The following is a 23,762-nucleotide window of genomic DNA, read 5'->3' as shown; positions in this document are numbered from 1 at the left end:
CCGTTGTCTTACTTTGGCCTGTGCCATCTCACTTTTTTGCTGCTAGTAATTTTAAAACCTAAAATATAATTTTGGGGGTGAATGTCCAGGGTTGTTGTCTGTGAAGCAAGATTGATTATCTGGCTGGATAGAGATCTTTTTAGCCTGGACTTTGTTTCTGACTCATTGCGATAATCTGGGCAGATCATTTAATCTCTCTTCTTTCCTCCCATCATCACTGTTTGTTTGGATGACTTCTTGCCAAATCATTGCTTTCTTATTCCCAGTATCCCCAAGGCTTAACAGATGATGTCATTCAATAATCCCTGATATGGAATCAAAGTATTATTCTCCTTGGGTAGTTCCTAATTATCTTCTGTTTCTGCTTTATAACGTCAGCCTTCCCCTTTCTTCAATCTTCTCAATTTCTCTGCTCTCTACATTTCAGTTTTTCTCTCTGATGGAGCTAAGCCTCTATCCATTATAATGCGTCATCTTTAATGGGACCCATACTAGCTAGTATTTTGAAATGCAGTTCTGTAATATATTTCAACCTAGTTTCTCTCTTTTTCTAACTATAGCTTTTAAAGTCTGTTAATGTTGATGATGAGTGATGCCTTAGAGGGCCAGGACAGGGAGGGTGGGAGGGAGTCACGGGAGGGAGGGAGGGGATATACAGCTGATTCACTCCGGTGTACCTCAAAGGCTGGTACAAGAGTGTACAGCAATTATATTCCAATCAAGAGCTAAAAAAAAAATAATATAAACAATGTTAAAAAAAAATAGTGTGTTAATGTCCTAGTGTGAAGGCATTCATTCTAATGTAATAATACGAAAAACATGCCCTACACATATACTCTTATAAAATTATCATTAGAAGGAAAGCCCTAGTGACAAAGAATGTAATGTTATTAATAATAGCTATCATTTAAGACTATCCTCTATGAAGGACATATGTTATAATATTTAATTCCTATATAGGCATACCTTGGAGATATTGGGGTTCGGTTCCAGACCACTGCGATAAAGTGAACATTGCAGGAAGTCGAGCCACACAAATTTTTTGGTTTCCCAGTACACATAAAAGTCATGTTTACACTATACTGTAGTCTATCAAGCATGCAGTAGCATTATGTCTAAAAAAACAATGTACAGACCTTAGTTAAAAAATGCTTTATTGCTAAAAAAGGCTAATCATTGTTGGAAAACGTGGGGTTACCACCAACCTTTGATTTGTAAAGAATGCAATATCTGTGAAATGCAATAAAGTGAAGTGCAATAAAACAAGATACGCCTGTAATAGTTCCCAGTGTAGATCACCATTTTACGGGTGAGAAAACTTATGATCAGAAGAAGTCATTGAACCAGGGTTCTCATTTTTGTTTCATTTCTCTATTTTGAAGACACCTATTATTTTGTGAAGCCAGCATCCCATTTTTCTGGAAACTGCTTCTCCCTTCTCCAACTGTATGACTGTCATGAGAACAGTCACGTAATGACCAGATCCTATCCTCTGGCCTCTGAGCCTTTTCCCACAGTTTGTGGACTGGGGATTATGAGTATATTGGTTCAGAGTATTTTTATTTGTCTCATGGTAAGATGTAAAGCTTAGGCATTGTTGGTGGCTGGTTCACCACCACAGAAGCTACAGATGTTGGGAGAAGGCAGCCTGAGACAGACAGACTAGGAAATAGCTCCTGACTCCTATTTCTTGCTCAAGCGTTCTGCAAGCCATCCATGTGTCCTGATGATAACTTCCCTTTCCTCTCCAGTTCCAGTTTGCTATTAGTCACTTGCAACCCCCCGAAGTCCTAACCTATATTGACCACTGGTCATCGCAACCACAGCAAAGGGAGATATTGGCTTTGAGTTGAAAATCACTGATCTATGAGGGTTTCATTCAAAGGCCAATTTACACTAGTTCCCCCAAGGAACTAGTGTCAATTAGTTTCTTCCTTCCTGATCTCAAACACATCTGAAAAAGAAACCTTATCTATTAAAAATAGCTGCGTTAAAAAACAGTCACATTCATTCAAATAACAAGTCATCTTGAAAGAAACCGAAAACTAGTTTTTGGTGGTGGTGGTGAACTTTATTTCTTAAAGAATTCAATCATAGGTCCCATTTCCAACATTTCAACATACCACTTGGGAAAGGGAAAAGCACGTTTTTCTAGAGCAGGTGTTGTGACGTTCTCTGCTCCAGTGATTAACAAAAGAAAAAGTGGACTATCATGCATAGGGAATACTTAAGGGAGTCTTAGGACCAACCCTAGAGTAGAAAGAGACTTGGGATTACATTGTCCCCTTTGCTGCTCTTGACACTGCAGTATGTAAGCCTTGGCAGACTCTGCCAGTGAGCACTTGGCTGTCACAATCACATCATAGGCCCTGTAGGTAACAACAAAGTCCCTCTTCATGCTGCTTAGAAGTTGGCGATGTGCACCGCTTCAGTCTCGGCACAATTTTTAAATCCCACCCATGTCTTGTCCATAGACTGAACATGGCTCTGTGTTGTGTGGCCACCTTGACCTTCAGGCTTAACAGAGTGACAATCTGCTCTGGGGCTTTCTGAAAGAAAAATGTCTTACCTATTAACCCTGCCTAATAATAGCATAAGATGGAAAAAACACTGATAAGGGATCGTATTAACATCAGCATGGGAGAAGTCGTCTAGAAAAATATGGAGAGAAACTAAAATGTGTGCAGAGAATGGAGGTGAACATATGAATAATTTCTAACCAGCATGCCTGGGGACTCTAGTTTACTTAGAATATATTTCAAAATCATCAATATGGTTAAACAAATATTAAGCTAATTGAGTGACCAATTCAGTCCCTAAAAATATTTTATCTTCAGACACAGATCTAGTTCCTTTTTCTTCTGTCTGATCCAAATGACTCGTCCATTGTCCTCACCCATTGCTAATACTTTTGCTCGTAGAGAATGGCTACCTGCTTCTCTTTTGTCCTCCAATTCTGTCTTCTTGGTGTTCCCCTGTAGGTTCTAGTTTTCATCCTTTAGTTACTCTTATTTAAACAACAAAAACAAAACAAAACATGGTTTCCACTGACTTCGTAGATATTTACCAAACTGGTGAAAATTACACATGAATTTCCCCACATGGGATTTGGTAGGAATGAAATTCATCTTCTACTGTAGGTTGTGGATTGTTACGTAAAAGAGGTTGTTACCGTCTGTCATCGTGTTTGCCCTCATTCATCCCAGCTCTTCCCGTATTCCTTCCCTGAGGAGGGAGTATCATGCATGCATGTTAGAAACACCATTGTTGTCCGTGTGCTTGTGTGTGTGTGTAAAGAATGTCTCCATGGTGATGCTCATAAAGCCAGACCCCCAGAATGGGATCAACAGGGGTCTCCAAGCTGAGTGCTGGGCTGCATCCCAGGAGCAGGCCAAGGCCATGGCTAGGTTGACTAGAAAGGAGAATGGGCCCATGGCACGGAGGATGAGTGGGTCTGAGGCTCCATCTGGGCACAGACAGGGTCGGAGACAGCCTGGCATTGTGAGGCCGAGCAAGTTAGGGTTAAACCATTTGTTTTTTTTTTCTTTTTTTATTCCTCTCAGGTTCCTTTTTACCCTCTCTAAAATTCAGACATCTAAACAGTTCCAGGATGGGGAGAAGAACGTGATGACCAGTGTTTATGACCTTTGGGTGTCCTTCCCTCTCACACTGTCTATGCTCTGAGGACCGTTTACAAAGTTGGACTATGGTAGGAAGGCCTCCAGGTTAAACAATGAACAGGCAGCTCCTTCAGAACTCAGAATCATCTTAAATATGAAAATATCAACTTCTAACACCACTAGGCAAATGACTGCTTCATTTTGAGTATATGCTGAATATGCAACTGTTTCCTTGAGCTAAAACCCTATATGATGGTCTTATTATTTATAATGATTTTAATAGCAAAGAAAGCCATGGGTAGTAACCATATTTTCTGTCAGGCAGAAGTAAAAGCATGACTTTTTTAGGATTTGTAGTTGTCTTGCTAAGCACAGAGATTGGAGACAGGTGGGAAAACCAAAAGGGAAGATCTTCACATTTCCCACAGTTCTGGACATAAAGGAGAAGTCATTTTCTTCTTGTCTAATCAGCAAAGATAAGCTTAACCTATTCCTGCATCTCTAAGTCATTTGTTTAGCCTTGTAAATTTGCTGATGAGCAGTTTTAATAAAGCTTCTCAGCAAGTCCTTCTACTAGAGTATGAAAGTAATCCAGGTATTTGAAGGTGTGAAATGGAATGACTCCATTCCATGGTTCAGATGGACGTTAAGGTCTTGGCCACTGTTAGCTGGCCCAGGAGTGTGTCCATCAGGCTGTGTGGCAGAGCTCGGCTGAAATCCAGGAGCTATGGACTCTAGAGTTAGCTTTCTATTAAGGAAAAGCTTACAAGAAACTGAACCAGGATAAAGCAAAGATCAAGGGGCAGAGAGAAAGCTTGAATTATATGACTGTAATATTCTGCAAAATCAGACTTCAGCTTCTGTTCAGCTTCTCTTTGGAGCTGAAAACGTCTTAAGTTTCTTCCTGAGAGGCATGAACAAGTGCGTGAATACTATATCCTCTGACAATTTCCAACATGATTCCATTTAAGGTTACGTGACAAGGCTATGTGATAAGGTTGTATATGTTTAGGTATTTTATGCCTGTGTGTAACATTGTCACTCGCCTTGCAAAACCAAAAATTCCCTGCATATCCACAGAAGAGGCTAATTCAGCATGTGGTAGGTCAAGTAAAATGCCATCCCTTATTCTCTATCCCTGCCTCATTCTTTCTCCCACACTTTAGTTCACTAAGTTATAAGTGTCTGAAATCGCGCTTGGTGAATAATGCTGGACCACTCTGAGAATTTGTGGCTGAGAGCTGGACCCTCGTCATTGCCACGCATTTTGTCACTGAGACAGGGTAACCCATGGTGACTGAGCTCAGATCAGTTAAGGGGCAGAGAGCCTCCCCTCCTCACTGCTCTATAAAAGAGACCCAGCAAAGGGACCCTACCAGCTTCCAGCTCTCAGCCTGGGCGAGCGCATGGGAAGCAAAGCCTGAGACCTCCAGAGAAGAAAGCACCAGCTGCAGAGCCAAGGCCGGCATGGCTCCCACTTTCAAACTTCAATGTCACTTCATTCTGATCTGCCTGATGGCTTTAAGAGGGGAGAGCCGGTACCTGGAGGTAAGCCATTCCCCTGCTGACCCATCACACCTTCCTTTCCTGAGTGTCCAGCCTTGGGGGTGGGCAGGCTGCCTCTGCTTTCAGACTCTGTTGGGGTTAGCTCTTTCTTCCCCATTTACTGTGCCCCCCTTTTCCCCTGGTTTCTCCTAGGTCTTCCTCCCTGCCTATTCCTCCTTCCCTCTGGTCCCTGGGAATACCCTGGTCTGATGGATAAGGTCTAAACCCTCCCGCCTTCTCCCGACCCAGAAGACATTAACCCGGTCACTTTATTCTCTTTGCCCCTGGGCAGGGAGGGTGCCCTGCTTCTGGTCCACTTTCCCCCTCCTTGAACTTTTCCGGACTGACTTATTTTCCTGGCTAGCTGCGGGAAGCGGTGGACCACGACCCTTTCCTACTCTTCAGCGCCAACCTGAAGCGGGAGCTGGAGGGGGAACAGCTGTACCGCCGCGCTCTGCGTGAGTCGGGGCTACCCGGCTGGCGTCCGTCCGCGGGCAGCGGGGAGGCGGGCGCTGTTCGGGACCGCCGGGAGCGCGATTTCCATCGCTAAGGGTCCGTCCGAGGAGGCGCACCGGGGCGAGATGGAGAGACGCTCCGCGAGCGCGGGAGCGGGGTGCAGCTGAGGTTGGGAGTCCGCGCGCGAGCAGAGGCTGGCTGCCCTGGGTGCCGCCGCCGTGGCCGCAGCCTGGGACCCCCAATTCCGCTGCCCTCCCCCAGGCTGCCTGGACATGCTGAGCCTCCAGGGCCAGTTCACCTTCACCGCTGACCGGCCGCAGCTGCACTGCGCCGCCTTCTTCATCGCAGAGCCGGAGGAGTTCATCACCATCCACTATGACCTGGTCTCCATCGACTGTCAGAGCGGAGACTTCCTGAAGGTGAGGCGCCCCCACCAGATGCAGCCTCAGCCGCGGGGCAAGGGAGGGGCAGTGGCCGCGACACTGCGCCGTAGGGTGGAGAGCCTGCGACTTTCGACTTTCGTAATTAGATGCTCGGCTGTTGCCGGAGTGGTCGAGGCGCGCTCCTGGACCCTAGGCGCAGCGCGAACCTCGCCCCACTCCAGGGCGGGTGCCTTGGTCTTGCAGTGGTTTAAATTCCCCTCCGCGCGTTCTCGGTCCCAGGCGCTTCCAAAGACGGGAACTCGTGGCGCGAACCACTGTGTTGCAATCTGGGGCAGATGGAAAGGGGTACAAACCAACTAGTAGGAGCCCTAGGGACCACCGAGCCCGCGGTCCTGGCTAGAAGCCGACCTCATACGTCTGAGATCTGAGCCCGCCTTGTTCCTACTGGTCCCTTTCTCTGTGGAGCTGTTCCAGGCCCCCAGAAGCTGTGTTCAATGCCTGGGTGACCTGATTTTGGGCCGGAAGGGCACTGGCTGCAGGGAGGGGTGATGAGAAGTCATGTAGTCTGAGGCAGGTGGGAGGGGCAGACAATTCCCCCAGCCTCACAACATCGCCAGTTCTCCATGAGTCTAGCTGGTCAGCTTGGGATGGCTGCTGGAGTTCTCCAGTCCAGTGGAAACGAAAATGGTTAAAAGCCCAGAGTGGAATTGTTTTGGAACCTGTCAAACGCAATAGAAGAGGACTGATCTGGTGAAGTAATTTGTAGCTGGTAGTTTTACTAACGTGAACTAGGTTGGACTCATTAAACTGGAGACCTGTGGTGATTTTAAGAGTAAAGTCGATAGTCTCTGACCTTTTGTCCAGCAACTACAGACTTCAACAAGTGAAGGAAAAAATTCCTAGCTTGCATACCAGCTATTATTGTCTGTGTTAAAGCAGTTCTTGAAGTGAGAGAGTAGCATAGACATAGATACTCTACCAAATGTAAAATAGATAGCTAGTGGGAAGTTGCTGTATAACAAAGGGAGATCAACTCTATGATGGGTGACGCCTTAGAGGGCCAGGACAGGGAGGGTGGGTAGGAGTCGCGGGAGGGAGGGGATATGGGGATATATGTATAAATACAGCTGATTCACTTTGGTGTACCTCAAAAGCTGGTACAAGAGTGTAAAGCAATTATATTCCAATCAAGAGCTTAAAAAAATAAAAAATAAAGTAAAATGCACCTAGAATCTTAAAAAAAAAAAGCCGTTCTTGATATTTTCATATATAATACGAGTGAAACAATGAGGAAAATGAGTGTGTTTAACCATCGGCAGGTAGGTAATTGCTGCTCCAGGTCTCCCTCTTGCTGTCTATTTTTGAGATATTTTGTTCATATTTTAATGAGGAAGGAGAAAAACTGAAATCCAAATTATGCTCCTGTGGAATTCTTCTGAAGGTAGGATTTGTGGAAAATATGACCAACACAAAAATGTATACTGTCTGTAGTTTCATTTATCAAAGTGACTGAAAAGATAAAGTATAAGAAAGTTTGGAAATATTAGAGCTTATAAAGGGGAAAAAAGCAATAATTAATTAATAATATGACTTGCAAACAATGCTCACAGTCAAAATATATACAGATAGAAAGCAACTGTGTAAGGGGGTATAGGCTGTCTATTCCTCAGTTATGATTGAAGGCCCATTGCTGGGTAATCTTTTCCCCCCTTTTCAACACAGCTATGACTTCAGGAGTCAATGGAAGTGATCATCTTTGTATTTTTTGTTGGAAGGTGTTTGATGGTTGGATTCTCAAGGGGGAGAAGTTCCCCAGTTCCCAGGATCACCCTCTCCCCACGACTGAGCGGTACATAGATTTCTGTGAGAGTGGTCTTAGCAGAAGGAGCATCAGATCCTCCCAGAACGTGGCCATGATCTTCTTCCGGGTCCATGAACCAGGAAATGGGTTCACATTGACCATAAAGACAGATCCGAACCTCTTTCGTAAGTGGACTTCCTGTCTTCTGAGTTAGAAGGCAGGACTTGGCGGGGAGAGAGTGTCAATTCTGCTTTTCAAAGTTAGGATCATTTCACAGACTTAAGAAATTTGAAGTGAGGAAGGATCTGAATGGAAATTCTTTTGTAATTAGAAATGACCTAAAGGATATTTCTGATTCATTATTATGAAAATCAAATCAGTTTTTAATTTATTTAGCAGGCTAGGTAAGATACTAATTTATGGTGGCTAGAATTCAATTTTTTCTCCAGTCTTATTCTGACCTCCTGAGCTACTACAGTGTATTCGGTGACAAACTTTAATCCCTCCAAATCATTCCATTGATCTGGATAAGCTTGAAGGATCAGATATGAAGTTGCAGTCTTAGAGATATTTAGGTGAAGGCTAAACGACTGCATATCTGGGATGTGTAGACAGACTTCATGCCCTGAGCAGAGGGTTGGACCAAAGGACCTCAACTTTGCCCTCTGAGTCTGAACGCATTGCTCTAATTTAGTTCATTTCTGATGGATACACAAATAGATGCTATAAAACTGAATAGCTCAGGGCTAAAACATATTATCTTAATCAGAATGAGTTCATTCATCTGTGTATTATTTTTCCCCCATTAAGAGGAAAATGTTTATAAAAAAAATCAGGAAAAGAAAATATATCCATTTTTGGTTACATATAATAGTATTAACACTTCATGTGGTTGAAGAATGGGGCCTATATAATCTGCCAAAAAATAATGTGCTGACTGATCTCCCAGTTTTTGTTTTCAAAAAACAAACAAAAAAATTTTGAAAGAAGGCCCCGAAAAAGGCTGTTTCTGAGGACTGGAGCAGAATAACACTAGAGGACAACATGAACAGTTTCTCCTATATCCTGTTTGGTTAGAAATCATAAACCTTCTAGAATCATCAAGGAATTTCAGTTCTTTTTGAAATTAAGTGTAATTTAAAATATAAGAAGGAGGCAAAAGTTCTGACATATTCTGATTAATCAGAAACTTTTGTCCCATAATTGGCTAAAAAAAGTACAAACTCTGAAGCTTCTAGTTTCACAGCTAGAAGAAGAAATTTACTGTAAGTCTAGACTTGAGATATAAAACAAAATTTCAGAAAGTCTTAGGAGTAAACATTAAAAATTTACCTTTCTTCAACTTATCACTTAACACCCAGTAAATATTTATCAGACATAAGCCTGCTTTGTATTTTTCTCAGCTGATTTTGTAACTGGTTTAATATTTCTTTACTTTATTATCTAAAAAGTAACATACAGCTCCAAGTTCAGTCAATAAAGGTTTCAGACACAGTTTGAGTTCTGGCCTCACCTTTAAACCTTCCAGCTTGATTCCTCCAGACTTCCAGCTTGAACTTGAACTCTAAATAATGACCTGCTCCTAGAACTTCTACCAGCTAGTATTGTTTAGCTGTTATTAATTTATGACTTGTGAGTGTATTAAACAAGATGACCCCCTGAGATTACAATTAGAAGCCCCCTTGCAGCTCGGGGCCTCCTGACAATGTCCATACATCACTGGTGCTTTTTATTCCCTAACTCCTTCCCTTCTCTAAATCACCTTTGTGATAAGTACTGTCTTCTGGGCCACGAGCCCGTAGACCATGAACAGGAGCTTAGAATGAGGATAAGATAAATTTCTATAAGAACCCAGCATACCGAGTAGTGAAAATGTGATTTTGTTTTCCTACAAAGCCTGCAATGTCATCTCCCAGACCCCAAATGGAAGGTTTACTCTGGTCGTGCCGCATAAGCATCGCAACTGCAGCTTCTCCATAATTTATCCTGTGGTGATCAAAATATCTGATCTCACCCTGGGACACTTAAATGGTCTGCAGTTAAAGGTGAGTTGCTTATTTGCCTTCCCAGTCCCTTCCTAAGGCCTCAGCTTTATCAGAGCAAAAGTAATTATACAGGGCAAACGTGGATGAATTGGACTACTATGTCCTTCTGCTTGACGGTTAGATCTCACGTGAGCCTGCCCTCACTGCTTTAATAAACTCTTCTATTTCCGTTATGCTGCAAGTTGCATGCTCAGGTGCCCCTTCTGACTACTTGAATACTTCTCTTGTGATGTAAGACATGTTTTCAATTGGCAAAGTTGTGGCATATAATTACAATTGAACTCTCTTGTACTTGCCTCTTTTACAGAAATTCTCTCCTAGCAGAACCTAGTGTGAGTCATCTACACAGCTGTTTTTCTGATTATTGGAATTTTCTTTTGACATGAAGGAAGTATCTCATTGACAGACTGTGTTAGGAAGGAATGCTAAGTGTAGCATAAAATATGAAATTGGATTTTTATATTGCAAAATACAGTGAAGTTCTGAAGCGTTTTTTGCATTACATTTAATCCCATGCATTTTGCAACAAAACATTGGCTGAGACTCCCCATCAACTTTTTCCCCCATGAACTTCTGTGTGGACTTTACAATTAATGCTGAGCTTGACCACATTTATTGGCACTGGTAGCTTGTTTCCTCTGAGTCATCTTCATTTCCTTTTACGTTCTCATATGCCTAGGTTAAGATAGCTCACACGTTTGCTGGCATCAAAGATAGTCATAGTTCCTAATCAGAAAGATTTCAGTGAAAACCAAATAAACAGGGCTGAGAAAAGCAATATATCCAATTTGCTTTAAACCTTAAATTCACAGGCCAGTGCCTATTTTCTTAAGTTGAACCTTGGTGGAAGAATAATCCTTTGATAAAGGCCAGGATAAGTGGATGTCTTTGGCTTAGCCTTATAGGCTTGAAATTGTTTGTATGTCATTCTTGATGTTTAATATAGAAGACGGTGAGTGTGATAGATGGAGAGATCTACACTTTAGTTATTCTAGGCTATGAGGAGTAATCTTGGCGCTTACCATTTAAAAAAACATGGTCTGCAATGTTCTAGGTATCTATTGCTTTACAGAATATTTTTTAAGTCTTTATCATGTGTAAGGCATTCTTCTAGATGTTGGAAATTAGCAACGAACGAAATGGGTCCTGCTCACATGAAACCTGCATTCCAGTGGGATAAGACAGGCAAAAGTATAGTGTATTTCAAGTAGTGGTGAGTGTCCTACAGAAAATGAAGCAGAGTGGTGACTGGGGCAAGGGAGTAGAGGGAGGGGCGGGCAGCTGCTTGAGATGAGTTGGTCAGGAAAGAAACCTTTTGAGAAGGAGACATTTAAAGTGAGATTTCAGTGATAGGTAAGAAGGAGCCGGCAGCCACAGGAAGAGCTGGGAATAGAGCAACAGAGGTGCAGAGGCTCAGAGCCAGGAATGGGCTTGCTGAGTTCTAGAAATGGAAAGAAGGAAAGGTAGAGGGGGAGTGGTATGATACAGCATCAGGGAGACAGACAAGGCCAGGGGGTGGAGAGCCCAGCAGGTCATATTCAAGAGTTTGAGTTTATGCTGAGTGCAGTGGGAAACCACTGGAAGGGTTCAGGCAGAAAAGTGACATAATCCATTTGATTATGCTCAGGTGGGGTGAGGGTGTTTGGGACTTGCTGGCCTCATGACCACATTAATGAACAAAGTCCACAACTGGAAGGAGAGGATTACCTAAGAGTCATTCTGGCTTCCATGAATGATGATGAATGGGCCATAGGGGCCAGAGTGGTACAGGAGTGCTGCTAAAAGGCTGTTGTCATAGTCTAGGCAAGAGATGAGAGTGACTTAGTCCAGGGAGGTAGAACCTCAACATAGAAATCACAGGGATCACTGTTGAGGAGCTGAACTCTAGCGGCTCCTACACAACTCAGGTTCTGCTGTTGTTTATAAGAACAGCTAAGAGGTTTGGGAAGAGGAGAGAAAAGTCACTGAACGCCAAGGAGTACTAGCTCTCAACCTCCTTGTTTCTTGGTTTTATTCCCTCCATTTTAGCTTCTATTTCTTCCCAACTTCCTATTTCCCATTTCTCTCTCCTGAGCCTGCCTTTTCCCCTTCACCTCCTCCTGTGAAATTTGGAACCTATAGAACCAAGTGGAGTATTTAATCTTAAGACATGTTCCCCCTGGACACCCACTACTCAAGGGAAAGGTTATTACATTTTTTCCCCCCTTTACCTCTAAATGGCTTATTCAACTCTTCATGTAAGAACATGAGCCCTGTACAAAGCGGGTCTAACTAACCCTCTATTTTATCACTTGATGAAATTATGTGTAAAATTCCTAAGCATAGAACCCAGCACAGAGTAGGTGCTTTAAATATATATGCTCACACCTGCTTCCTTTCATTAGTCAAAGAGTTGCTATTATGCTATTTTCTATTTGTTGTTTAGCTCCAGTTGCGTTTCAATATCTTCCAATGTTGTACTGTGTGTGTCTACGTATGTGCGTGTTTAACATTCTCTGTTTTAGATTTTGGTCCCGTGAAGCTCAGTCTATCTGGATAACTTCTAAGCACCTTGCCACATTCCGTTAGATCCCTTGATGGGTATGTCTCAATGAAGAAGAGGATCACAGGCAAAACTGGCTGTGTAATTTGTAGGGGACAGTACAGAATGAAAATACAGGGGCCTTATTTTAGAATTATGAAGAATTTCAAAACGGTGACAGCAGAGCATTAAGCCAAGCAATCGACCTTGTACGTATGAGCCCTGTGGACGTGGGTGGCATGGTCACAAGGCCAGCCCTGATCACAGGAAATGGGTGGCTCAAACTGTGACATTTGGGGCTGAGGGGGCTGCTTTGTGTGCATGGGAAAGTGAAGCACAGGAATTGCTGTGGATGACACAGTGTGGAAAAGATTAAGGGAAACAGGGACTTCCCTGGTGGTCCAGTAGTTAAGAATCCATGTTGCAATGCAAGAGATGCCAGTTCGATCCCTCGTGAGGGAGCTAGGATCCCACATGCCGAGGGGCAACTAAGCCCGTGCACAGTAACTACAGAGCCCATGTGCTCTGGAGCTCACGCACCGCAATTAGAGAGAAGCCCACACACTACAAGGAAAGATCCCGTGTGCCACAACGAAGACCTGATGCAGCCAACCAATAAATAAATAAATAAATAAATATTTTTTAAAAAAAGATTAAGGGAAGCAGAAAAAGGTGGTTACAGTGGATCACATAAAGTCTTAGACTACATACTTATTTTGAGTGGCTTGAAATAAATTTATTTTAGTTGGAAGGAGGAAGTTGATGATAACTCTAGCTAATTTGAGCCCCAAATGAATGTTCTCTTCTTTAATATTTTTATAACTAGTCTAAATCCTTATCAGTAGAGAGGATAAGAATTGTCTCAGCAGAAAAAAAAATTCTTTTATAAAGAAGAGGAAAAGAGGTAAGTTAAAGGAAAAACTGATGTGGAAGCCCTATTTATAAAAACTCTGACTGTATGCATTAAGAAATTCAAATAATTCAGTATGTATGTCAGAATGATTTAAAAAGCAAAGCATTTTCAGTCAATTTTTATATATTGTATATGGAGTTTACAGATTCTGATTTCATCATCCTAGTCCTTGAGCTTATAAAAAAATGGTTTTTAAATGCACACACATTTTAAAAAATGATTACTCAACCAATTTAGAAAAGCAATTCCTGTAATTTTTTTTCTTTAAAAAGTCTTAATTCCCGGAGTCCTGGATGTTAAATTAAACAGCACTGCCGGGATGTCTACAGCTGATTGAGTGAATTCATCAACTTGCCATTGGTCAGTGGTTTGACTTCCATAATTGGTTTAAATACATCTTCCTCTGCTGCTTTATTCCCTTAGAAGTCCTCAGCAGGCTGTGGGGGAATAGGAGATTTTGTGGAGCTGCTGGGAGGAACTGGATTGGACCCTTCCAAGATGATGCCTTTAGCTGATCTCTGCTATCCTTTTCATGGCCCTGGTAAGATGTTTCTTTGATTGTTATTTATGTGCCTATTAAGATTGTTTCCTTAAATAAAATGCCTCAAAATTTTTTATATACGGGAGGGCAAGTTCCACCAAAACAAGCTTCAATTTTGCACATTGAACAAGTGCGAGGATTTTGCATTTGCGCCTAAGCACAGTATCAAGAATGCATGACCACAATATCTGATATCGTAAGAAAAATTTATGAAGTAACAAGGTTGCGTGTTAAGGTTTGCCCTAGGTACAACTATGGAAAAGACAAAGGTTTTTGGTTCTGTGCTCTGTCCACCTCCTTGAAAGTCCCTGCTTTCATCCTCTCCACACTAAAGAATTTACTGAATGAAAACCATGGTTCAAATAGTGGAGGTATCATCAATTAGTAATAGAATAAAAATGAAGTAATATCTAAATAACTTTACCATATATGTGTGTGTATGTATATTACTCATAGTAAATATTGATACATTAAAAGGTGATATGCTTTATTAGAAATTCTCAGAATTGCTGAATGTCCCCAACTTCTAAGCAGCAAAACCAGCTTCTGAAAGATCACTGCAAAAACAGGGGTAAATTCTGAAATCTAAAAGTGGTCACCGGTGATAAAAGACCAGTTTAGCACATGGCACCCCAGACAGAATCAGGTCTTCTTTGTTCTGGATCAGTGAAGCTTTTCCATTTGATCACGTTCAGGTGGGGTGAGGAGAGGTGGGAGTTGCTGACTCATGACCAAATTAATTAAAGAAGTCCAAGCAGGGAGGGAGAGGGTTACGTAAAACATTTCTAGAAAGGTCACTCCCATATCAGTACTTCAGATGCAGGAACCGGTGATTACTTTTTAAGAGACAAAAGTCAAAGAGACGAACAGTCTTTCATCCCTTACCATAGCCCCCTTCCTCTTTTGTAAGCACACATCACTAACCAACTTAATAAGGAAGCTGCAAATCAGACATCCTTTGATCGGCCGTTACCTGTTTTAATTAAAGCCAGGTCTGCCCGCCAGTGTTTTCTCTCTCTGAGTGACTGCTGGGACCTTGATAAACAAAACCTCTCTGGAATAGAATTAATATACACAGGGAAAAGATTTCTAAAAACCCACTTTGCTAAAAACTTAGGGATTAGTTTATGCTAATTTACACTTGAGCCCTGGTTTAAACGTGGCTGCTGTCCCTTTGTGTATGTTCTCAGAGGCACTGAATCCTTCCACACTGATGCAGGGCACCTGTGAGGAGATGTGTTTGAGCTAGATAAAAAGATTAGATTAAGAAATGAAGCACACTCGCCTTAAAATTTAGATGATTGAAGCCATAGTAATTTTGGTGAAAGAATTATATGACTTGATTTAGGTAAAAGGGTGTGAACAAGGACAAAAAACCACTTTTGCCTGTATTATCTAGATAACGGAAACCGGTCTTAAGATAGCTTGAAGGCTTGAGTTATCTCACTCAGTTCATTTTAGACTTCACTTTTTTCTTTCATTCACCATGTTTCCATGAGTCCCCCTAAGTCGTTCAGACAATGAAGAACCCTTAGGTATCCTGCCCTTTACATTGGTTGGTAATAGGAATTATGTCAAATAATACGTAAATGATATACACATTAACTAAAGGAAATAAGGCATGTTATGTAGATTAAAATTCCGAGTAAGATCAGAAAAGAATGGCCTTCTAAATCATTTAAAGAATATTAACTTTGGACCTCCTCATAGAAGCTTAGCCTAGACTCCCTGGTGCTTACATTAAAATAATTATAGGGTTTATATTTATTATGTCTCCAAATTGACTTCTCCCTAAATAACTCTATCTGGCTGTTTGACTTCATTTAAACCCAGGTGCATGTTTGTGAAGTACCTGTTATACCAGGATAACAGCGTTTCTCAGAAGTTAGGCCTTATAGAGACAACGTGGGGAAAAAAAGGCTGAGAAAATTAAAGCAGCGGAAAAGATTATTGTAGGACAGATAAATCTTGCCTCGGGAGCCAGCTTGAGGCTGAAGAAATAAAATAAAAGTAACTTTTAATAAAAATACTGAGTTTCACAAAATAGAAACAGACTGACAAAGGTACAGAGAACAGTTGGTTGCCAGGAGGGAGGGGAGTGGGGAATGAAAAGAAAAAAAAAAGAGGTAACTATGTGAGGTGATGAATGTTAATTAGCTTGATTATGGCAATTGTTTTACAGTGTATAGTTATATAAAACCATCATGTTGTATACCTTAAATATATACAATTTCTATCAACTATACCTCAATAAAGCTGAAAAAAATTGTTTTAAAGAATACCTTAAAAAACATACAATTTCAATATATAACTGCTCAGGCACATCTGTACTAGAAGATACATAAATGTTGCCAGATGTTTATAAAAATAATGAATAAGATTGGATTTAAGAGAAGTGAGGATATAAAAAGCCATTCCATATAAGAAGTATGGAAAAAAATTAGAGGGAGAAAGTACAGGTGAACAATAGAACAAAAATGAGTATTAGTATATGTCTAAACCATGCAAATGATATTTTTGTTTATATGTAAAACAGAATTATTATCTAGGCTCAGAAAATAATAAACAGGTGATACTTTTGGTCTACATAAATGTCCCACAATACACTCCATCCTTCAGCCCTGCCCACTAAATGCGGCTTGCACCCCCCAGATACAACCCCAAACTGCCCCTGCAAATTTCCAAACTGCCCCTAGAGGGCGGCACTGCCCCCACTAAGGACACAAATAGAGCAAAGGTGCAGCTCGATCCTACGCTAACCTTCATCTGCCTTCACCGCCAAAGCTTTTGCAGGTAGGAGAACATAAAAAGCACAAGGAGGTATCTTCTTACCTCTTTGCAGCCAGTTTAGACTAACAGTGTTCTTGCACATGAGGAGAAAGGCTGAGTTCAATTTCACTATTCTACAATTATACAGTTGACCCTGAACAACAGGGGTTTGAACTGCAGGGGCCCATTTATAGGCGGAATTTTTCATAGTGGGTACTACAGTACTACACCATTCTGGGTTGCTTGAGCTCGAGGAGGCGGAACCTCGGATCTGGAGGAACCGTGGATGTGGAGGGCACACTATAAATTATACCCGGATTTTCGCCTGTGGGGAGGGTCCTGGCCCCTAACCCCACCCCCTGCGTCGTTCAAAGTCAGCTGTGTATTATAATAAAAATGAGAACAAAGAAGTTTCACAGATGCTGGGTTCGAGTACGTGAGAGGAAGCTACATCCCCTCGCTTTCTTCGTGTTTAAATGATTTTGTGGACAGAAATGGCTTGCGTGGTTTCTGACCTGCTGGGAAACTTTTACTTTTTCCATGAATTGTAGCCCAGATGAAAATTGGCTGTGACAACACGGTGGTGCGCATGGTCTCCAGCGGGAAACACATAAATCGTGTGACTTTTGAGTACCGCCAGCTGGAACCATACGAACTGGAAAACGCGAATGGAAACAGTATCCAGGAATTCTGTTTGTCTACTCTTTGAATAACGAAGCCAATGATTACCATGCCGCTAGCTAAGGGAGTTTTTAATGGCTATTACATACGATTTTGATGAGAGCTAGTTAAGAAGCTTTCATACCAATCAGTATTCCCAACCTTGAGTGCATATCACACACACTACTTTCTGTACCTTGCTTCTTTTTTATTTGTAATGTATAAATGACCACGTGGCAGAAAATAAGCCCTGCCCCCCCCCCCCCCACCTTGGTAGAAAAACAGTTTCCTGTAATTCTTTGATATGCTACCAACCTGAACTGGTAAGACAAGTGCAAAGAAATGTGCAATAAAAACTTGTATATCAAGGGAAAATACTACAAAGAAAAATAGTAGCTTTCTTATCAGTTTTATGACAGAAAACGCATGTCTGTGTGTACCAAAGTAGTTGCATATGTTTATTTTCTGCATATTATTCTGTTTATAGTAGAGGATAGTTGTAGCTAGTATTATTTATTGATTTGTAACAACGTGTTTTTAACAGACATTTGTAGCATGGAAAACATTTCGCATCCGTAAATACAAACATGAATAAACATATTCAGAATGTTGGCACCTCGACATCCTGCTTTGTTTTCCTGAGCAATTTCTTCCCTTATTACTATCAGAAAATAATGTTCTCAGGTGGCACAGCACCAAATGCTGAACTAAATCATTTCGGACTTCTTAGAGCTCCAAGAACTCTGGGTCGTTAAGTAGAATCATTTAGAGCAGAAGGTAAAATCGCAATGTTTGCATAAACAGCACTAACTGATTGCTCCTGGTGGGGAAGCAGGATGTGGGAATCCCCTTTCCACTGTCCTCCAAGAAAACTTTGTCACAGTAAAGAGTGTACTTTTCAACAAGGACAGCAGAGACCTTAAACTCTCACAGACACAATTTGCAGAAATCTGAGTACTTTTTTGGTACTGAAGGCAGTTTACTGTTGACTGAGCCTTGTCCACATTTGACTTGAGACCGAGCATGTAGTCTGTAAAAGACACCTTGGGGTCGGAAATAAGGTCCTGAACAACAAAGGAAATACTCCTAAGCGAGCAGTCCTCTTTACTTTGGATGAATGAATGGAAGCTGCAAACTGTGCCGTGATTAATGGCTTGATTCTGATTCCCTAAACATATTTAATATAATTTTATAATGGAATGTACTGGAATCCCATACACTGGGCTTGTTAACAAAATCTGAACACCAAGCAGAAAGAAAAATAGTGACTGACAGTGCTAAAAATACTCAGGATTGAGCACAAATTTTGGCTCAGTAGATATTTTGGAATGAGTGGATTCTTTAGCAAATGAATGAATAAATGCCTGAATGGATAGATGGATAAAGGCTGGGATAAAGCCTGGGATGAATGAATAAATGAACAGATGGCTATATAATTCCTGATTAGTTACATAAGATGCTGGATTCCTTATATCATAGAAAATAAATTCTATGAAGTTGAGCCCTTTTATCTTTTTCACAGTCCCTCTAGCAACCAAAGAATTAATGCAGCTGCTTATATCAGCATCAGAAGTTTCTGGCTCTTAACCCTCGTGATGCCCTTATGCTGAGTAGAGAAAATAAATGGTCTGAGGTCAGCAGGCGAGTATTTTTACCATGAAAGTTAGAACAACTTGCTTTTGTTCCTAAGGGACATTTTGCAAGCTACTTAGCATCTCTGCACTAAAATGCGTGGGACTGTGGTCCCTAAGATTTCTTCTAACGTTGTCATTCTGCAGTCATGTATTTGTGACATGTGATTTCAAAGCTTGTTATTGCATATTAGTGTCCATTCTTTGAGAGGACGGCCACTCCAGTGAACTGTCTATGACTTCTTCTTTGGAGATCCATAACTTAGTCTTTGTTCCGAAAGGATGGGACAGCTTTCTGGAAACAAAATGGTAGATGAAATCTCTGAGGGGAAGTGCAAGAAAGTGCCTTTGTTAGCACCTCCATTAAACAAGTAAGATGTGATGTGAAATTTTGGCCAAATTTGACTTTTAAAAAAAGGAAGTATGCATAGTAACTAAGGTTCTGGAGCCAAATCTCTTCGAGTCCCAGCTCTGCCACTTCCTTGAGCAAGTCACTCATAAGTCTCTATTGCTCAGTTTTTAATCTGTAAAATTTGGGTCATAAAGATTTTTCACGAGATTAAATGGTTAAATGTACTTAAAGCCCCAGAACCGTGTCTTGTACGTGTTAGCTGTCATTTTCATTATTATTTCTCACTTGTAAGCAAATACGCTGTCCTAGGTCCTTCATACTCTGAGCAGGGCATTTGCTTTATGCTCTGAAGGGTTTGTACTGATTCACTTGTCCTGTTTCATCCCAGGACACTGTGAGGAACTAGGGTTAGTTAGGGTTGTTTTCTGGGACGCAGAAGCAGAGTAAGGTTGCTGGTAGCATTTGAGGGTAGAGCATGGCAGGGCTTAGCAGATTCCCATGTGCCTCTCCTCCCAGCTGACCCTATCCGTAGGCTCTGAACCACTCCAGGATCAATGCTGACCTTGGACAGGAGGAATTTGAACAGCTCTTGTCCACCATGTTGGTTATAAAGGAGTCACCTCACAAATGGTCTGCTTTGATGCTCTACGATTGTGCCCAAGCCCCATCTCTATAATCTCCCTAGCTCTTGGTTCTTTCATCCTAGCTCTTATCTTATCCTCCACTCCAAACCCCACATCTCCTAAATACTAAATGAGCAACTTGGGCGCTACTGCTAATCAATGAGTTTCCAAATTCCTGCTGCTTCCGTGCCTGAAATTCTGAGTATTTTTGCTCACAGGTTTATGTCACTGTGCCCATGCTATCCTCTGGACACTTTTCTACTTCCTGTAAGCCTGCTTCTTCTACCACTGTCTTCCAGCCTATTATTTGTGGAACACATTGGCCTACCTATGATACTGATGTTCTCCCAGTGTCTAAAGCAACATGTCTTCTTCACCTCCAACCTCTTCCTGGAACTGCTGCTTTCACTTAAGAGACTAGGGCAGAAATGCGTTTTGTTCACCCCAAGTTATATTTCTGCCTCCTGAGTGTACAGCTAGATTACATTTTTCAACCTCCCTTACAGTTAGGTTTGTCTCTGTGACAATTTCAACTGAAGGAATGTGGGTAGAAAAGATGTCCAACCCTCATGTGATCCTCCTTACCTTCTGTCTCTTCCCCTATCCATTGGTGAGATATTGAGATTCGAATAGAGGACTCCAAGGCCATATAAGAAGACACAGCTGCAGGATGCAAGGAGCCTGCATCCTTGAATGACCTCATGGAAAGCTGCCCATTGACCAGCAAATGGATTTTGTGTGAATGAGGAGTAAATTTTGTTGTTGTTGTTGTTAAGCTATTGAAATGATAGTGATTTTCGTATAGCATAGAGTGTTACCATCGTTCATACCATGGGCCTGTCTAAACCCAGTTCTCAGCTTTTCTCTAATTTCCCTGTGTGGTTTTGCTGCAGCTGTCAAGACAGGCCTGATCTGATTGTCTTCCAGAGAAACATACCTCAAATGCACATCTTTGATCTCATGAACACTGGGCTCTAACTGCTATCATTGTATCCACATTTTCCATCTGTCTTAAAGGATCTTCTAAGAATAGGGATTCTTAGATTAGACCTCTTTGAAAATCTGACTAACTACAGATCATCTCCCAGAAAAAAAAAAAGCACATATACACAAGAACATCCCCAAATTTCTGAGAATTCACAAATCCCTGAAGCCAATCAAGGTTTCAGAATAAGAATCCCTGCTCTAGGAGAAAATAATGGGTAAAAATAAATTCTATACCAGTCTTCTGAACCTGCACTGCCATCTCGTCAATATTAGTTTAAAACATTCATTGCTTAATCTGGCTGCAAAGTAAATCCATAATAGCAACTTAATGTTTCTGCTTTTATATTTAACTATTTAATTTTGCCTTTTACTACATTAGTTTTTCTGGCTTGCTTTGTAGTTTTCTACCCCTCAGGGAGGAAATATATGTGACACAGGACAAATTTTTGTGACAAATATTCTTCCGAATCTCTTCCAACTTCAAACTTTCCTGTCTTGCTATTTTAATAGGGAGGCAACATTACCAGAGTTTGCCTGCAAAGTAGAATTTTCATGAAACAAAAATAAAGATTTGATGGACAGGATTTACTTAAAGGCAGTTTGGTTACGTGCTTAACAAGACCTGGTAGAGAGTTGTGGATAGGAACTCTTATTATGAGGTAATCACATGAAATTATATCTGAATACACTCATCTCTGTACTGCGGAGTATTTCAGGAGAGAGAAACATTTTTGTATGTTCAAATAAGCATACTGAATGGCCTCAGTTCTAATAGGTCATTTGTAATGGATTACCATCCATTTTTCTCTTTGCATTTAAAAGCTTTTTCTTCATGTGTTAAGACAAACTGTATACAGAAAGAAGAAGCAGAGAGGCAAGAGAGAAAATATGGATAAGAGAAAGAAGGATTGATTAGAGGGTTTGAAAATATTGTGAAAATCAAGGTCTTCAAATTGGACTCTCGGTTTTGCTCTTGGTAACAGCAGTGTACTCAATCTCTGTGCTGAAAAATTGAAAATGAGAAGTGTTTTGTGCTTTAAGAAGACAATATCAATACTAGGACATACAGCTGGATGAGTTAGAACCATGATCTTTATAACTAGTTGAGTTATCAGATTTTGGAGTTTCCTAGTAAGAAGATGGACTCCCCCCTCCCAACTCCCCTCTTCTCTCCAGTTTTGTGAAGTATAATAAATGTGTCCTGTGCTATTAATGATTCAGAGGTAACTAAGCCAGCCAAGCCAAGCCAAGTAGATGGCTGCCTATGTGGTGTGATTTGAAGAACAGTAAAGACCCACTTGACAGAAAATATCACCAAATTCACCCCCTCATAATCCTTGTTCTTTTTTTCTTTAAGATGTATTTTTAATTAAGCAATTCTTGAGTACTTCATTGTATTAAAACATTCAAATCATACAGAGGTAACTAGTTAATGAAGTGACATCAAGTCAGTAATTAATTTGATGATATAAGTTTTCGCTAATCATTATTGCATGACATAGAATTGGTAGGTGAGCTTTGAATAAAGGAGAGTGTGGTGGGTGAAATTAAGAGTATGAGATGCTGAGAAGACAGACAGACTCAGAGGAACTCCCCATTGAGGCTACTGGGAAATCCAGCCAGGAACTGATGAAACCATTAGCTGGCTGAGAGTTTGGAGGGGAGGCAAAAAGAAATTTGCAATGAAGTTGGATATTGTCAAAGAAACTTTTTGCACTTCCTCAGTTTTGCCTGGGACCAGCCTGGGATGCACTCTTGCCTGTGTAGCATGAATGGGACCAGAGATACAGCTCTAGAGATAAGATCTAGTCCTATGAATATAGGCATCACAATGGAGGAGCAGGAAGCCAGATTTTGGAACAAGACATGGGGTTGAGTTCTGTTTCAACCACTAACCACCTGTGAGCCCTTGATTAGGTTCCATTTGTTTATTTTTGTTTTTATTTCTATTGCCTTGGGAGACTGACCTAGGAAAATTTCAATATGATTCATGTCAGAAAATATGTTGCCTATGATCTCTTCTAGGAGTTTTATGATGTCACGTCTTATTAAGTCTTTAAGCCATTTTGAGTTTATTCTTCTGTATGGTAAGATTGATTCTGTAACTCAATCTTCATTGATTTACATGCAGCTGTCCAGCTTTCCCAACCTACTTGCTGGTAAAACTGTCTTTTTCTCATTGTATATTCTTGCCTCCTTTGTTGAAGATTAATTGACCAGAGGTGTGTGGGTTTATTTCTGGGCTCTCTATTTTATTCCATTGATCCATATGTTTGATTTTGCACCAATACCACATTGCTTTGATTACTGTAGATTTGTAGTATTGTCTGAAGTCTGAGAGGGTTATGTCTCCTGCTTTGTTCTTTTTCCTCAGGATTGCTTTGGCAATTCTGGGTCTTTTATGGTTCTCTATAAATTTTAAGATTATTTGCTTTAGTTCTGTGAAAAATGTCATGGGCAATTTGATAGGTATCACATTAAATCTGTAGGTTGCTTTAGGTAGTATGGCCATCTTAACAATATTAATATTTCCAATTCAAGAGCATGGAATATGTTTCCATTTCTTTGAATCATCTTCAGTTTCCTTTACTAATGTTTTATAGTTCTCAGCATGTAAGTCTTGCACCTCCTTGGTCAGGTTTATTCCTAATTATTATTATTTTTTTGGGTGCAGTTTTAAAGACACTGTTTTATTTACATTTCACATTCCCCTTCTGATATTTCATTGTTTGTGTAAAGAAATGCAAAATCCATTTCTGTATGTTAATCTTGTATCCTGCTACCTTGCTGAATTTGTTTATCAACCACTAACCATCTGTGAGCCCTTGAGCAAGTCACCACACCTCTCTGAGCATCACCTTTCTCACATGCAAAGTATAAACAGGAGCACCTACCTTTTTAATGTGATAGTTTCC

General features: G+C 41.0%; 1 protein-coding gene across 1 annotated transcript; it reads left to right on the top strand.

The window, feature by feature from the left end:
* The first annotated feature begins 2,155 nt into the window (after positions 1–2,155).
* CRHBP (corticotropin releasing hormone binding protein) lies at positions 2,156–17,328 on the top strand. The gene is made up of 8 exons (XM_057698302.1): positions 2,156–2,160; positions 5,024–5,168; positions 5,530–5,623; positions 5,883–6,040; positions 7,780–7,990; positions 9,702–9,850; positions 13,708–13,825; positions 17,146–17,328. Exons 2-8 carry the CDS (start codon positions 5,088–5,090, stop codon positions 17,301–17,303), a joined length of 969 nt encoding a protein of 322 aa, XP_057554285.1. The 5' UTR covers positions 2,156–2,160; positions 5,024–5,087; the 3' UTR covers positions 17,304–17,328.
* Positions 17,329–23,762: the final 6,434 nt, after the last annotated feature.

Source organism: Hippopotamus amphibius, chromosome 1 (genome assembly GCF_030028045.1).
Source record: "Hippopotamus amphibius kiboko isolate mHipAmp2 chromosome 1, mHipAmp2.hap2, whole genome shotgun sequence".
In the NCBI taxonomy this organism is placed as follows: Eukaryota; Metazoa; Chordata; class Mammalia; order Artiodactyla; family Hippopotamidae; genus Hippopotamus; species Hippopotamus amphibius.
The sequence above is the reverse complement of the archived record's forward strand: the minus strand, read 5'-3'. Positions and strand labels throughout refer to the sequence as shown.